Consider the following 17023-nt stretch of genomic DNA (forward strand, 5'->3'; position numbering starts at 1 on the left):
AGTGCTGATCACCAGGCCACTGTTCTGCTCACCTACACTGTTGTACAGATGCCCAGCCAAATTAATGAGTGCACAGGTTTCCAGTGAAGAATACTCTTAATGCTACAGCATGCAAAGACATTTTAGATGTGCACTTCCAACCTTGTGATAACAGTTCGGGGAAGGTCCATTTGTGTTCCATCATAGCTGTGCTCCTGTGTTCAAAATAAGCTCCATAAAGCCTTAGTTAGATGTGTTTGATGGAAATTAATACATGCGGCCTGCACAGAGCCCTGACCTCAACCCTACTGAATACCTTGGGATGATTTTGAATGCCAACTGTGAGTGAGGTCTTTTCGTCCAACGTCAGTACTTGACCTCACAAATGCTCTTTTGACCTAGTAAACAAATAATCCCACAGACATCCTCCAAAATCTTGGGGAAAGCCTTCCCAGAAGAGTGTAGGCTTTTTTAACTGAAAATAAGAAATAAGAAATGATGGGGGGGTTATATTAATTCTGGTGATTTTGGAATAGGATGCCCCAGAACCTTCAGGGCCCCGGTGCAAGAATCCATGAAGGGTGCCCCTGACCCCCCTTTTCCTCTTCAAGCCCAGGGCCCTTCCCATTGATCCTGGGACACTTTATTTCCATCATGGGGCCCTTTATTATGATCCCCTTCCTGCCGTCTTGGGTAAGGTTGCCACCTTTTCATCAAGCCAAACCTGAAATCTTTAGTGAGGCATGGCTTTTTTTTTCTTTTAGTATACACTATACATATATTTTTTAATTAAATTACATCTAAAACCAGAGAGTTTCCCTTTACATCTGAATCTGCAGAGTTTGCCCCTTTTCATCTGAATCTGCAGAGATTACTCTTTACATCTGAATCCACAGAGTTTCCCTTACATCTGAACTCGAAGAGTTCCCTAACACTGTGAAGGGCGACTGTGCAGACTCTGATGTAAGGGAGATCTCTGGGGACTTAATTTAAGAGCAAACACTGAGAACTCATATGCAAGAAGGGAACTCTTGATGTAAGAAGGTGTGCTCCAGACTCTGGTGTAAATGGGAACTGTTATATAAGGGGGTGTCTGGCAACCAGAGCCCCCACTTGCTAGTTCCCAGCATTCTCCTTTAACCACTTGCTACCAAATCACGTACCTGTACGTCATTTGACTTCAAGTGGTTGTATTTGGAGTGATGCCTGCGGCAGCAGGCATGACCCCAATACCGTTTTTTTTTTAGAGCCGACGGTCAGCTCTCTTGTGATAACAATGTGCAAAACAAGCATAAATGTGCATATACAGTATGCAAGACAATATGAACTCAAATATGTAAGGTAATGTTACCATATACTTATAATTATAAAGTGCAAAGTGCTGAAAACAACCAAAATTGTAAAATTGCGGGTGTGGGTCACATGGTTTTAGTCATATCGAGGCTTGGATTGCACTGTGGGCGCCATGTTGCCAGTGCCTTCCTGAACGTTGGTATTCATATCGAGGTGTGGGGAGCCACTCTAGCTGCCATGATGGATTCAATTCTGGTACCACGAGCGGTCTGACACTGGACATTATACACGATAGGGTAATTTACCAATTTCTATTTCTATATATATGCGCAATACATGGGGGCTAACTCATACCTCAGATGATGTCCTTGTGGATGAAACGCATTGGCTCATTTTGAGCCTGCTCCATGCTATTGCGCTGTTTGGATTTCCTATGTGATCACATCTTTTTGTGCCTGTATACGTCAGCATTGATGTAAGTGTTCTACCTTTTAAATAAACTTGTGGATAATTGTTTTACACTATGTGGAGGCCTTTTTCTTTTATAAACATTGAGGCCCAAGATTCAGGTCTGTGATTAGATATTGTGGTACACTGTACTGAGGGATCTCCAGGGACTGTTCTTCAGAGCATCAACACACAGTTCCATCTTCATGACTCTTTAACCGCTGGCAATAGGGTCCACGCATTCCGTTAGACATGTGCACAGCCAAAAAATTTGTTCATTTTCGTTTCCATTTCATTAGTTTATTATTTTTTTCGTTTTTCGGGTCATTCGTTATGATCGCGATTCGTAAATTCGTTCATTCGTAAATGCGTTAATTCGTACATTCGTAAATTCGAACATTCGTTTATTCGTACATTCGTTCATTCGTACATTTTTACATTTGTACATTTGTAAATTCGTACATTCGTAAATTGGTAAAATCGTACATTTGTAAATTAGAAAATTTGGAAATTTGTAAATTCGAAGTTTGAAAATCCAAAAACCCGAAAATTCAAAAATCTGAAATAGTAACTATTAAATTATAGGTATTGTAATTTTCTTTCAAATTTGACTGTCAGTGAACGTAACAAATACGGATTTATCCGAAGTTACGAATTATCCAAAACGAATGCTGCATCTAAACAAATGGAACGGAACAAATTAATAATAAATAATAATAATAAAACGTTGTTATTATTATTATTGTTATTTATTATTATTAATTCATTACGTTCCATTCCGTTTTTTCAGATCATTCATAACTTCGGATAAATTTGTATGTGTTACGTTCACTAACAGACAAATTTGAAAGGAAATGACAATACCTATCATTTAAAAGTTATTAGTAATTACTAATAGTTAAGTTATTATTAGTTATCTATTATTTCAGATTTCCGAATTTTCGAATTTACGAATTCACTAATTTACTAATGTACGAATGTACAAATGCCCGAATTTACGAATGTCCAATTTTATCGAATTTACGAATATTCGGAAAAAATTCGTTAAACGGGTTTTCGTTAATTCGGATATTCCCGAATTAACGAATTTGTCGAAATTTGTTAAAAAACGAATTTGGAACTAAACGAATTGCACATGCCTATTGCACAGTCTCGGGTGACTCCTTTAGTGGACAGTGGTCAACCTTTATCCATACTGAGTAGATCTCCACTTCCAGCCTTCCTTACCTCAAGCTGTTTGAATGTACAGTGGCTGCTTGCACTTTCAGTTATGGTTTTCATATGTGGATTTTTCAACATTTATTTTTGGTTATTTTCAGCCCTTTGCACTTTATTATTATAAGTATATGGTAACATTACCTTACATATTTGAGTTCATATTGTCTTGCATATATGCAGATTTATGCTTGTTTTGCACATTTATATGGTATATGTTCAGATTTGCATATTTGCACATTGTTACTGTGTGCTCAGCGCTGCAATTTTTGAATTTTTCACTTTCACAATTTGTCGGATTGTAGCATCAGCAGTTATTATATGGTTAGACATTAGCCCAGTAATTCTTTAAGGCATTAATGTTTATCTTTTGTAATAACGACTGATGTGGCTAAGCAGCTGCTCGATTGTTATTACAAGCAGTGGGAGGGGACGCCCCCCCACCTCTACCGCTGCCTTCCACCACTTGCCTGGACTCTCCCTTCCCACTGAGAGACCAGCCAGCATGTTCACCGGCTGGTCGGAGACTCGAGGGAGCTGGGATCAGCTTTAATCAGGTCTTGGATGTAGTAACCCGGAAGCGATGTCATAACATCACTTCCAGATTACTGGAGTCTTAAATGCGCCAGTTTTAAAAAATCAAAAATATTCAAAAACGCAGATTTTGACTTTTTGAAGGCTTTCAAGTTCAAAAGAGGGATTTGGGTCTTATAGATCCCAGATCCCTCCATAGAATACCTTTCACGTGCCTATTGCTGTCACAAGGGATGTTTAAATTCCTTGTGACAACAATAAAAGTGATAAAAAAGGAAAATTGAAGCAACAGTGTAAAAATCAAAAATTATATAAATGAATAATTAAAAAAATATATATATTAAAGTGTCCCCATCCTCCACATGCTAGCATGCAAAGGCGAAAGTGTGTGTCACTCCTGAATACATACAAACCACGATCACCCCACACATGTGAGGAATCACTGCAAATATGAGATCATGGGCAGTAGTTCTAAAACTAGACCTCCTCTGTACATCTAAAGTTGTAATCTGTAAAGGCTTTTAAAGCGTTGCCTATGGATAGAAAAATTTACGTTGTTTGTCGCCGTTGTGCGCATGTGCACAATTTTAAAGCGTGACATGTTTGGTATCTATTTACTCGGCATGACATCATATTTTATATTTTACTAAAAAATTGGGTTATGAGTAGGGATGAGCTTCGTGTTCGAGTCGAACCCATGTTCGACTCGAACATCGGCTGTTCGATCGTTCGTCGAATTGCGAACGATATGGGCCGTTCGCGCCAAATTCGTGTGGCGCGTCACGGCCCATAATTCACTGCGGCATCGCAGTGCATTGCTGGCTGATGATTGGCCAAGCATGCACTATGACCCGCATGCTTGGCCAATCACAGCGCCGCCTGAACAGAGAGCCGTAATTGGCCAAAGCCAAAGATATAAGGCCGCCTGCACGGCGGCCCTGTGTAGTGTGTGTTCCGGCGTTGAAAGAGATAGACAGAGAGACAGTGTCATTTGATTTGAGTTAGATAGATTAGACAGAACAGTCAGTCAGTTAGCTGCACTTACAGTGTATTGTGTATATATATGCATCCCAGGTGTTGCATATATATATATATATACACTGTATTCAGTTTAGCTAGATCCGTTCTTGTTATCTTCCTACTGACAGGCAGGCTTGTCTTGTTACAGTATTTACAGCTACCTGAAGAAAATTACTGGTGTTCTTTTAATCCTTTTAGTACCACAGTCAGGCAGCTAGACTGCTCACAGTGTTCAGCTAAACCTACAAGTTAGTGGGGTGCGTCCTGCTCACAGTGTTCAGCTAAACCTACAAGTTAGTGTGGTGCGTCCACCTCACAGTGTTCAGCTAAACCTACAAGTTAGTGCAGTGCGTCCTGCTCACAGTGTTCAGCTAGATCCGTTCCTGTTATCTTCCTACTGACAGGCAGGCTTGTCTTGTTACAGTATATACAGCTACCTGAAGAAAATTACTGGTGTTCTTTTGATCCTATTAGTACCACAGTCAGGCAGCTAGACTATTTACAGTTAGTGCAGTGCGTCCTGCTCACAGTGTTCAGCTAAACCTACAAGTTAATGGGGTGCGTCCTGCTCACAGTGTTCAGCTAAACCTACAAGTTAGTGTGATGCGTCCACCTCACAGTGTTCAGCTAAACCTACAAGTTAGTGCAGTGCGTCCTGCTCACAGTGTTCAGCTAGATCCGTTCCTGTTATCTTCCTACTGACAGGCAGGCTTGTCTTGTTACAGTATATACAGCTACCTGAAGAAAATTACTGGTGTTCTTTTGATCCTATTAGTACCACAGTCAGGCAGCTAGACTATTTACAGTTAGTGCAGTGCGTCCTGCTCACAGTGTTCAGCTAAACCTACAAAAGTTAGTGGGGTGTGTCCTGCTCAGTATTCAGCTAAACCTTCAAGTTAGTGTGGTGCGTCCTGCTCACAGTGTTCAGCTAGATCCGTTCCTGTTATCTTCTTACTGACAGGCAGGCTTGTCTTGTTACAGTATATACAGCTACCTGAAGAAAATTACTGGTGTTCTTTTGATCCTATTAGTACCACAGTCAGGCAGCTAGACTATTTACAGTTAGTGCAGTGCATCCTGCTCACAGTGTTCAGCTAAACCTACAAGTTAGTGGGGTGCGTCCTGCTCACAGTGTTCAGCTAAACCTACAAGTTAGTGTGGTGCGTCCACCTCACAGTGTTCAGCTAAACCTACAAGTTAGTGCAGTGCGTCCTGCTCACAGTGTTCAGCTAGATCCGTTCCTGTTATCTTCTTTCTGACAGGCAGGCTTGTCTTGTTACAGTATATACAGCTACCTGAAGAAAATTAATGGTGTTCTTTTGATCCTATTAGTACCACAGTCAGGCAGCTAGACTATTTACAGTTAGTGCAGTGCGTCCTGCTCACAGTGTTCAGCTAAACCTACAAGTTAGTGGGGTGCGTCCTGCTCACAGTGTTCAGCTAAACCTACAAGTTAGTGGGGTGCGTCCTGCTCACAGTGTTCAGCTAAACCTACAAGTTAGTGGGGTGCGTCCACCTCACAGTGTTCAGCTAAAGCTACCTGTAGAAGGTTGGTGGTGTTCTCATACTACAGGCAGGCAGTTGATTTTGCTAGCTGCAGTATCAGTACATATATATATATATATATATATATATATATATACATATCCCAGCTTAGTGCAGCTACAGGCCATTAGTATGTCTGGAAGGCCAAGAAGGAGAGGCAGACAGTCACAAGCCAATAAGAGAGGGCAAGCAGGCTCTGTGTCTAGTGCTGGTCATGGAGACGGTGCATCCTCATCAGCATGTGGCCGTGGGACACGCTTGGGCTTTTTTTCGGCAGCTGGCCGTGTTGAGCCACAACATGCGGAAGACTTGGTCAAGTGGATGACCAAGCCGTCCTCATCCTCCTCATCCTCTCTCACCCATGCCCAGGGTACTTTGTCTGGCAAAGCAGCGGCCTCTTCCCTCGGCTCAATGTCATCAGTGAATCCTTCCCTAGCCCCACCATGTCCTCCTGAGGAGTCCCTCGAACTGTTTGACCACAGTGTTGGGCACATGCTCCAGGAGGATGCCCAGCGTTTGGAAGGCTCTGATGATGATACTGAGCTCGATGAAGGCAGTAACATGAGCGCAGACAGAGGGGGTGCCCAAGAAGGACAGCAATCTGGCAGTCATGCTCCCCCTGCTGCAGCATACTGCCAGGTTTGCTCCAGTGATGAGGAGGGAGGGGATGATGAGGTCACTGTCTCAACGTGGGTGCCTGATAGGAGAGAGGAGGAGGAGGAGGCACATCACCAACGAGGCAGGATGCCCTCCAGGGGCCAGCCTAAGGGCAGCACATTGACTGCATCACACCCCAAAGCTCCACATGTGCAGGGCGCTGCAGTCTCTGCACGTTATTCAAAAAGTTCTTTGGTGTGGGCCTTTTTTGAGACGGGTGCATCAGATCGCACCGCTGCTATTTGCAACATATGTCTCAAGCGTATCTCGCGTGGCCAAAACATCTCCCACTTGGGTACCACATGCTTGACCAGACATATGTTGACCTGCCATGCAGTTCGTTGGCAAGTGTATCTAAAAGAACCACACCAAAGAACAAAGAGGACCTCTCCTTGCTCCTCATCAGCTGAGATCTCCAACCCCACTACACCTTCAGTCCTCTCTGAGACCTGCACTGAGAGGAATGAAGGTGTAGAATTAGGTGTGTCACAGCCAAGTACTTGTGGGCAATCTGCTTTTGGTACACCGACATCAGATTGTACCAGGCAAATTTCCCTGCCCCAGCTGCTGCACTGCCGAAAGAAGTTTGCTCCCAGCCATCCACATGCGCAGCGGTTGAATGCTAGCTTGGCAAAATTGCTAGCACTTCAACTGCTGCCTTTTCAGTTGGTAGACTCTGCCCCCTTCTGTGAGTTTGTGGAATGTGCGGTTCCTCAGTGGCAGGTACCTAAACGCCATTTTTTCTCACGGAAGGCGATTCCTGCTCTCTACCGGCATGTGGAAGGCAATGTCCATGCCTCGCTGGACAGGGCGGTCAGCGGTAAGGTGCATATTACCGCTGACTCATGGTCCAGCAGGCATGGACAGGGACGTTACTTAAGTTTCACGGCGCATTGGGTGACTCTGCTGGCAGCTGGGAAGGATGCAGGACAAGGTGCAGTAGTGTTGGAGGTTGTTCCGCCACCACGCCTCCAAAATGCTAATGATTGTGACACACCTCTCTCCTCCACCCCCTCCTCTTCTTCTTCCTCCATGGCCTCTTCCTGTGCTTTGTCCTCGGAACCAGCGGTGCTCCGTAGCCATTCAAGGGGCCACGCAAGTACGCAGGCCAAAAGATGCCATGCGGTGCTTGAGCTGGTGTGCTTGGGGGACAGGAGCCACACTGGGGCAGAGGTTCTGTCAGCTCTGCAGGGGCAGGTTCAGAGGTGGTTGACGCCACGCCAACTAAAGGCAGGAATGGTGGTTTGCGACAATGGCACCAACCTCCTCTCTGCCCTCCGACAGGAACAAATGACCCATGTGCCCTGTTTGGCTCACGTCCTTAACTTGGTGGTGCAGCGGTTCTTGGGCAGGTACCCGGGCTTACAGGATGTCCTGAGGCAGGCCAGGAAAGTCTGTGTGCATTTCCGCCGGTCATATAATGCCAGTGCTCGGCTGACGGACCTCCAAAAGGAGTTTAACCTGCCCAAGAACCGCCTAATCTGTGACATGCCCACCAGGTGGAACTCAACGTTGGCCATGCTGCAGCGGCTGCACACGCAGCAGAGGGCCATCAATGAGTACCTGTGCGACTATGGCACCAGGACAGGGTCAGGGGAGCTTGTTTTTTTTTCCCCATGCCAGTGGGCCACGATCAGGGATGCATGCACTGTACTGTCACCATTTGAGGAGGCCACGAGGATGGTGAGCAGTGACAGTGCATGCATCAGTGACACTGTCCCCCTTGTCCACCTGTTGGAGCACACGCTGCGTGGAATAATGGACAGGGCACTTGAGGGAGAACAGAGGCAGGAAGAGGAGGACTTCCTTAGCTCTCAAGGCCCCCTTTATCCAGACAGTGTTTCTGCATGCCCACCGATCACACAGGACAAGGACGAGGAGGAGGAGGAGGAGGAGGAAGATTGTGTCAGTATGGAGGTGGAGCCTGGCACTCAGCATCAGCAGCAGTCTTTAAGGGATCAGTCCCAAGAAACACATGGACTTGTACGTGGCTGGGAGGAGGTGGCTGTGGACCATGTCGTCCTTAGTGACCCAGAGGACTCCGGACCGAATGCCTCAGCAAACCTACGCTGCATGGCCTCCCTGATCCTGCAAAGCCTGCGGAAGGATCCTCGTATTCGTGGTATCAAGGAGAAGGACCAATACTGGCTGGCAACCCTCCTTGATCCACGTTACAAGGGTAAGGTTGCGGACCTTATCTTGCCATCGCAGAGGGAGCAGAGGATGAAACATCTTCGGGAGGCCTTGCAGAAAGGTCTGTGCAACGCGTTCCCAGAGACTGGGAGGTTACAAACTCCTGTTTCTGGACAACGTGTTGCTGAGGCTTCGGTCAGTCAAAGAAGGAGCGGTGGAGAAGGTGGCCGTCTGACCGATGCGTTCAGACAATTTTTTGGTCCGCAGCCCCAAGGTATGATCGGTTCCAGCAACCATCGCCAGCGTCCGTTTTACATGGTGCAGGAATACCTAGGGGCAAGATCTGACTTGGACACCTTTCTCACCGAAAATCCTCTGGGTTACTGGGTCTTGAGGATGGATCACAGTATGCAATTGAGCTACATAACTGTGCCAGAGCTTGCACAGTATGCAATTGAGCTACTGGCCTGTCCTGCATCCAGCGTTCTTTCGGAAGGCACATTCAGGGCTGCTGGAGGCTTTGTAACCGATCACAGGGTGCGTCTGTCCACCGACTCGGTCGATCGACTGACCTTCATAAAAATTAATCAGTCTTGGATCACCACCAGCTACCAAGCACCTGATGCTGATGTAACCGAATAATTTTTTTTTAAATCTCAGATCCCTTCAAAGACTGCCTATGCTGATGCTGAGTGACTATCCCTGAGTAATTATCCTCTTCCTCCTCAATCATCACGCTGATAGCTTGAAAGAAAATTTTTGGTTCTGGGCGCCACCACCAATGCCTAAGGCACAATTTTTCAGCCCCTGTTTAACAATGGCGTGTGATTACAATTTTTGATGCAATGCTTTGCAGTAGGGCTCGTTCCTGCGTTCCAACTAGAGTGTCTGTGAGGGGTTGCAGTGTTGTGGCACCAGCACCAGTGCCTAAGGCCCAATATTTCTGCCCCTGTTTAACAGGGGCGTGTAATTACAATTTTTGATGCAATACTTTGCAGCAGGGCTCGTTCCTGCGTTCCAACTAGAGTGTCTGTGAGGGGTTGCAGTGTTGTAGCACCAGCACCAGTGCCTAAGGCCCAATTTTTCTGCCCCTGTTTAAAAGGGGCGTGTAATTACAATTTTTGATGCAATACTTTGCAGCAGGGCTCGTTCCTGCGTTCCAACTAGAGTGTCTGTGAGGGGTTGCAGTGTTGTAGCACCAGTGCCTAAGGCCCAATTTTTCTGCCCCTGTTTAACAGGGGCGTGTAATTACAGTTTTTGATGCAATACTTTGCAGCAGGGCTCGTTCCTGCGTTCCAACTAGAGTGTCTGTGAGGGGTTGCAGTGTTGTAGCACCAGCACCAGTGCCTAAGGCCCAATTTTTCTGCCCCTGTTTAACAGGGGCGTGTAATTACAATTTTTGATGCAATACTTTGCAGCAGGGCTCGTTCCTGCGTTCCAACTAGAGTGTCTGTGAGGGGTTGCAGTCTTGTAGCACCAGCACCAGTGCCTAAGGCCCAATTTTTCTGCCCCTGTTTAACAGGGGCGTGTAATTACAATTTTTGATGCAATACTTTGCAGCAGGGCTCGTTCCTGCGTTCCAACTAGAGTGTCTGTGAGGGGTTGCAGTGTTGTAGCACCAGCACCAGTGCCTAAGGCCCAATTTTTCTGCCCCTGTTTAAAAGGGGCGTGTAATTACAATTTTTGATGCAATACTTTGCAGCAGGGCTCGTTCCTGCATTCCAACTAGAGTGTCTGTGAGGGGTTGCAGTGTTGTAGCACCAGCACCAGTGCCTAAGGCCCAATTTTTCTGCCCCTGTTTAACAGGGGCGTGTAATTACAATTTTTGATGCAATACTTTGCAGCAGGGCTCGTTCCTGCGTTCCAACTAGAGTGTCTGTGAGGGGTTGCATTGTTGTGGCACCAGCACCACCACCACCACCACCACCAAAGGCCCAATTTTTCTGCCCCTGTTAACAGGGGCATGTAATTACAATTCTTGATCTAATATTTCACAGCAGGGCCAATTTCTGCACCCACCAAGAGCGAGTGAGGACTTACAGTGTTGTGGCACCACCACCACCACCACCAAAGGCCCAGTTTTTCTGCCCCTGTTCAACAGGGGCATGTAATTACAATTCTTGATCTAATATTTCACAGCAGGGCCCTGTGAGGGCTTACGTTGTTGTGGCCACAACAACACCTAAGGGCCAAATTTATGCTGAGTATATAGGGCAGGCCCCTACTTTCAAACATCTAACTTACAAACGACTCCTACTTGCAAACGGAAGGAGACAACAGGAAGTGAGATGAAATCTACCCCTAGGAAGGGAAATTCTCTCCTGTAAGAGTTAATATGGGAAAAACATTTCTCCTTTCCACTGATGCTTTCCAATCCTTGTTCCACAAAAAAACCCAAATTTTCAAAAAACATTTGTCATTGGGACAAAAAGTGAGGTGAAATCTTCTAAAGAGGAGGAAAGACAGCAAAACAAATGTCACAGGAGTGATAACCCTTCCCTATGTTTTCCAAAAAGCTTAAAAAAGATTTTTTGGCTGGAGCTAAACACGTTAAAAATGTACCCGTTCAAAATGACAAACAGATTCTACTTAACAACAAACCTACAGTCCCTGTCTTGTTTGCACCGCCTGTATACTGCTGTTCAGAGTATATAGAGCCTTGTGGCCCCACACCTTTCCTTATTTTAATTTGGGTGCGGGGTTCCCCTTAATATCCATACAAGACCCAAAGGGCCTGGTAATGGACTGGGGGGTACCCATGCCGTTTGTCTCACTGATTTTCATCCATATTGCCAGGACCCGACATTACATTAAACCCGCAAGCAGTTTTAAATGAGATTTTTTCCTTTAAAAATGACATTTGGTGCAGGGACTGTTCTAAACACGGGAAACACGCGCCACTTTACAGGCATACTATAGACACCCCCCAGGTACGATATTTAAAGGAATATTTCACTTTTTTTTTTACTTTAAGCATCATTAAAATCACTGCTCCCGAAAAAACGTCCGTTTTTAAAAGTTTTTTTTGCATTGATACATGTCCCCTGGGGTAGGACCTGGGTCCCCAAATCCTTTTTAGGACAATACCATGCAAATTAGCCTTTAAAATGAGCACTTTTGATTTCAAACGTTCGAGTCCCATAGACGTCAATGGGGTTCTAACGTTTGTGCGAATTTTCGGTCCGTTCGCAGATTCTGGTGCGAACCGAACCGGGGGGGGGGTGTTCGGCTCATCCCTAGTTATGAGTCGTGTTTTTTTGCATTAAAATTAAAAAAAGTGTATTTTTAAAATATTTTTCCCAAAAACTGCGTTTGAAAACCCGCTTCACAATTACTGTATGACAAAATTTATTCTCTAGGGCCTCTGCTTTAAAAATATATATAATGTTTGGGGGTTCTAACAAATTTTCTAGAAAAAAAAAACAACTGATTTTCACATGTAAACAAAAAGTGCCAGAAAATGCCTGGTCTTTAAATGGTTAAGCAGGGTTCTCAGAGCATCCCCTTACATCAGAGTTTGCAGAGTTCTCCCTTACACCAGAGTTCAAAGCATTCCCCTTTAATCTGGGGTCCCAGAAAACCCCTTACATTAGAGCCTGCTGAGCCCCCCTTAAATCTGATTCTGCAGAGTCTCTTATATCAGAGTCTACCGAGCACCCCTTACATCAGAGCCCATAAAGCCCCCCTTTACATTAGATTCTGCAGAGTGACCCTTACATCAGTGTCTGCTGAACCTCCCTTACATCAGAGTCTGCAGAGCCCCATTTACCTCAGAATCTGCAAGAGCCCCTTAAATAAGAGTGCGCAGAGAGCCCCTTACATCAGAGTCCGCAGAGTATCTCTTACATCAGAGTCCGCAGAGCTCCCCTTACATTAGAGTCCCTGGCTCTGGCCTGTAAAAGAGACACTAGCAGCTCAGAGCCCTGCAGCAGCTGGGGAGCCACAGTCTGGGCTCTTGGGGTGGGCCCCCACACTGGCGGAACTCCAAGGCCCAGTAGCAAGTGCGACCTTTGCGACCCTGGTAGTTCCGCCACTCTGATGTCCAACAAGCTTATGTAGTTGTGATGGTCAAATGCCTACAAGCCTTTGATCATGTGGTGTATGGCTTATGGCACTTTTAACATTTTAGATATCTTTGCATCACCTTTTCTGAATATTCCAGCACAAATTAGTTCTGATTACCTAATTATTTATTTTTTCCTCTGAACAAAGCTGTTTCCTTTTTTGTACTCTCTTCAGGTTATGAAGGAGAAAAATGTGTCCCGTATTACCATGATCCACCTATTAGGACTTCAGACTCCACACAGTATAACATTTCTAATCTTTTTTCTTTTCCTTTTGATTTATTGTGTGACAATATGTGGAAACCTCCTGATCATCACATTGGTGTCCTACAGCAAATCCCTCCATTCTCCCATGTACTTCTTCCTCTCCCAGCTGTCTCTATCAGATATCTTACTGGTAACCGACATTCTTCCTAACACACTCCACACTGTTTTGATGAAAGGGATCATAATATCATTTTCTGATTGCATCACCCAGTTTTATTTTTTTGCTGTTTCTGAAGGTCTTGAGTGTCTTCTTCTGACAGTGATGTGTTATGACAGATATGTGGCCATCTGTAAACCATTACATTATACTTTATTAATGAACGTCCAGCTCTGCTGGTTGATGATTATCACATGTTGGGTGTTAAGTCTTTTAGTAGGATTAATTCTCACTTTAACAGTATCACAATTGGATTTTTGTGGTCCCAACATTGTCAATCACTTTTTCTGTGATCTTGATCCAATCCTACAACTCTCCTGCTCTGATGTTCCTAATGTTCTACTAGAAGTGACATTAATGAATGTTATTATTGTTATCACCCCATTCTTTATAATTATTGTATCATATGTTTATATTATAATCACTATTTTTAAAATTCCATCTATTACTGGCAGACAAAAAGTTTTCTCAACATGCAGCTCCCATCTCACTGTAGTTTGTATTTATTATGGTACCATGGTTTGCGTTTATTTGGTACCTAGTAAAGGCCAGTCATGGGATATCACTAAATTCTTGTCATTGCTGTACACTGTGGTCACCCCATTGATAAATCCAATTATATACAGCCTGAGGAATAAAGACTTAAAAAAAGCTGTAGCTAATATCATGAACCACTGTCTGCAATTGCATATGAGTAAATAGTCATAAAATAATAATTTCGTTTTAGTTAAGTTTAAATTGAAGTTGGATATCAGATCTTCATAGCAAATATGAAATCCATAAGGCTCGATTCACACTAATGCATTTTTTGATGCTTTTTGCAGTAACGCATTTCCTTTTTTAACATGGGTTCCTATGGAACACGTTCACATCAATGCATTTTTGTGCCTCTGTGTTTTTGGAAAGGGTCAGGGACTTTTTTCCCACAAAACGCAGCATTTTGCATGTAATAGATCTCAATGGTCCTGCATCCAAAACGCAAGTACTACGTTTTTAGCATGATTTTACCGCGATTTTGCCACAATTTGTGTTTTGCGATTTGTGTGTTTTTCTTGGCTTCACATTCACTGTATATAGCTGGTTGCTAAGGAGCCGGCCGGCGTCCTTAACAACCAATTAGTCATCAGTGGAACACGCTGACAGCTGAAAGTAAAAAAAAATTATTTGCAGGCTAAAACCTTCCAGGCCCTTTGGTTTGATATGGATTCGGAGGGGACACCCCCCCACGCCATTTTTTTTTTAAAGTAGTGTAGTTTGACAAAAGACAATAGACAGTTTTTGACAAGTCCTTTATTAAAAATGTCTTCTTCCTCCTTCGCTTCTTCCTCCGGTCTTCTTCTTTCCCCGCTTCTTCCTCTGGTCTTCTTCTTCCCCCGCTTCTTCCTTCGGTCTTCTTCTTCTGGTCTTCTTCTTCTTTCTCCAGTCTTCTTTCTCCGGTGTTTTTCTTTCTCCACCGCCGCTCCCATTGCCGACCCACTTAAAATTAAAAACGACCCTCCTCCGATGCTGTGCCCCGCCGATCTGTCCGCTTCAATGTCGCATTTCATATATAACTGTGGGGCGTGGCCATTGTATGGCTTCAGCCAGAGACCCCACCCCCTTGTGACATCACAGACCCATCATGCCTTGGGCGGTGACCTCACAAGGGGGTCTCTGAATGACATCATCTGCCCCATCGCAGCTTCGGAGTAGGTAGTGGCGGCGGAGGAAGAAGAACCCTGGAGAAATAAGAAGTAGACCAGAGGAAAAACAAGAAGACCTGAGGAGGAAGCGGGGGAAGAAGAAGAAGGAAGAAGTGGGGGAAGAAGAAGACCGGAGGAAGCCGGGGTAGAAGAAGACAGAGGAAGAAGTGGGGGAAGAAGAAGACCGGCGAAAGAAGCGGGGGGAAGAAGAAGACCGGAGGAAACAGTGGGGAAGAAGAAGACTTTCTGATAAAGGTCTTGTCAAAAACTGTCTATTGTCTTTTGTTACACTACGCTAATTTTTTGGTGAATGTGTAGGGGTACAATATACCCCATACTCATTCACATGGGGAGGTGGGCCGGGATCTGGAAGCCCCTTGTTAAAGGGGGCTTTTGGATTCTAATAAGTTCCCTGCCTGCAGAACCCCACAACCACCTGCCAGGGTTGTGGGGAAGAGGCCCTTGTCCCCATTCACATGTTGAGGGCATGCGGCTTGGTATGGTCTCTTTCCTGACCTCCAAGGCTGCATGCTTGGATAAGGATCTGGTATGGATTTTTTGTTAAATTTTGGCGTGGGGTGTCCCCTCCAAATCTATACCAGACCAAGGGTCTGGTATGGTTTTGGAGGGGACACCATGCCGTTTTTTCCCTGCAATTTTTTTTTTTACATTCGGCTGCCAGCGGGGATGCCCACTGACAGCTGATGACTCATTGGTTGTTAAGGAAGCAGCGGTCGCTTCTTAGCAACTGGCTATATACAGTGAATGTAAAAGAAAAGAAGCAAAATGCAAGTTGCGGCAAAATCTCAGTAAAAACGTGGTAAAAAAACACGGAAAGCACAGCAAAAACGGTCAAAAGCAACATGCATAGATGTGAATCGAGCCTTAAATCTGACTCCATAGCCTTGTTTTTAAAAGTTTTGCAGTCATAGATTGATAATTGTAATTCTCCTAATCTATATTATTCCCTGTACAGTGCATTCGGACAGTATTCACAACACTTCACTTTTTCCACATTTTGTTATGTTACAGCCTTATTCCAAAATGGATTAAATTATTTTTCTCAAAATTCTACAAACAATACCCCATAATGACAATGTCAAAGAAGTTTGTTTGAAATCTTTGCAAATGTATTAAAAATAAAAAATTAAAAAAAATCACATGTACATAAGTATTCACAGCCTTTGAGAATACTTTGTTAAAGCACTTTTGGCAGCAATTACAGTCTCAAGTCTTTTAGAGTATGATGCTACAAGCTTGGCACAGCTATTTTTGGGGAGTTTCTCCCATTCTTCTTTGCAAGACCTCTCAAGCTCCATCAGGTTGGATGGGGAGCATCAGTGCACAGCCATTTTCAGATCTCACCAGAGATGTTCAATCGGGTTTAAGTCTGGGCTCTAGCTGGGCCACTCAAGGACATTCACAGAGTTGTTCCATAGCCACTTCTTTATTATCTTGGCTGTGTGCTTAGGGTCGTTGTCCTGTTGGAAGATGAACCTTCACCCCAGTCTGAGGTCCAGAGCGCTCTGGAGCAGGTTTTTATCAAGGATATCTCTGTACATTGCTGCCTTTATCTTTCCCTTGATCCTGACTAGTCTCCCAGTTCCTGCCACTGAAAAACATTTCCAAAGCATGATGCTGCCACCACCATGCTTCACTGTAGGGATGGTATTGGCCAGGTGATGAGCAGTGCCTGGTTTGCTTCAGACATGATGCTTGGCATTCAGGCCAAAGAGTTCAATCTTTGTTTCATCAGAACAGAGAATTTTGTTTCTCATGGTGGTGCCTTACGGTAAACTCCACGTGGGCTTTTACTGAGGAGTGGCTTCTGTCTGGCTACTCTACCATACAGGCCTGATTGGTGGAGTGCTGCAGAGATGGTTGTTCTTCTGGAAGTTTCTCCTCTCTCCATAGAGAAACACTGGAGCACTTTCAGAGTGACATTGGGTTCTTGGCCTTCTCCCCGATCGCTCAGTTTGGCCGGGCGGCCCGCTCTAGGAAGAGTCCTCGTGGTTCCAAACTTCTTCCAT

General features: G+C 44.7%; 1 protein-coding gene across 1 annotated transcript; it reads left to right on the forward strand.

Moving 5' to 3' along the window:
* Window positions 1–13014: 13014 nt before the first annotated feature.
* On the forward strand, window positions 13015–14013 carry LOC141134189 (olfactory receptor 11L1-like). Its single transcript, XM_073623770.1, has one exon. The coding sequence runs from the start codon at window positions 13066–13068 to the stop codon at window positions 14011–14013; it is 948 nt and encodes a 315-aa protein (XP_073479871.1). The 5' UTR covers window positions 13015–13065.
* Window positions 14014–17023: the final 3010 nt, after the last annotated feature.

This window comes from Aquarana catesbeiana, linkage group LG03 (genome assembly GCF_042186555.1).
Source record: "Aquarana catesbeiana isolate 2022-GZ linkage group LG03, ASM4218655v1, whole genome shotgun sequence".
Taxonomy (NCBI): domain Eukaryota; kingdom Metazoa; phylum Chordata; class Amphibia; order Anura; family Ranidae; genus Aquarana; species Aquarana catesbeiana.

Excerpts from the sequence above, each read along its gene's own strand:
- LOC141134189 (XM_073623770.1), top strand. The coding sequence starts at position 13,066 with ATGAAGGAGAAAAATGTGTCCCGTATTACCATGATCCACCTATTAGGA.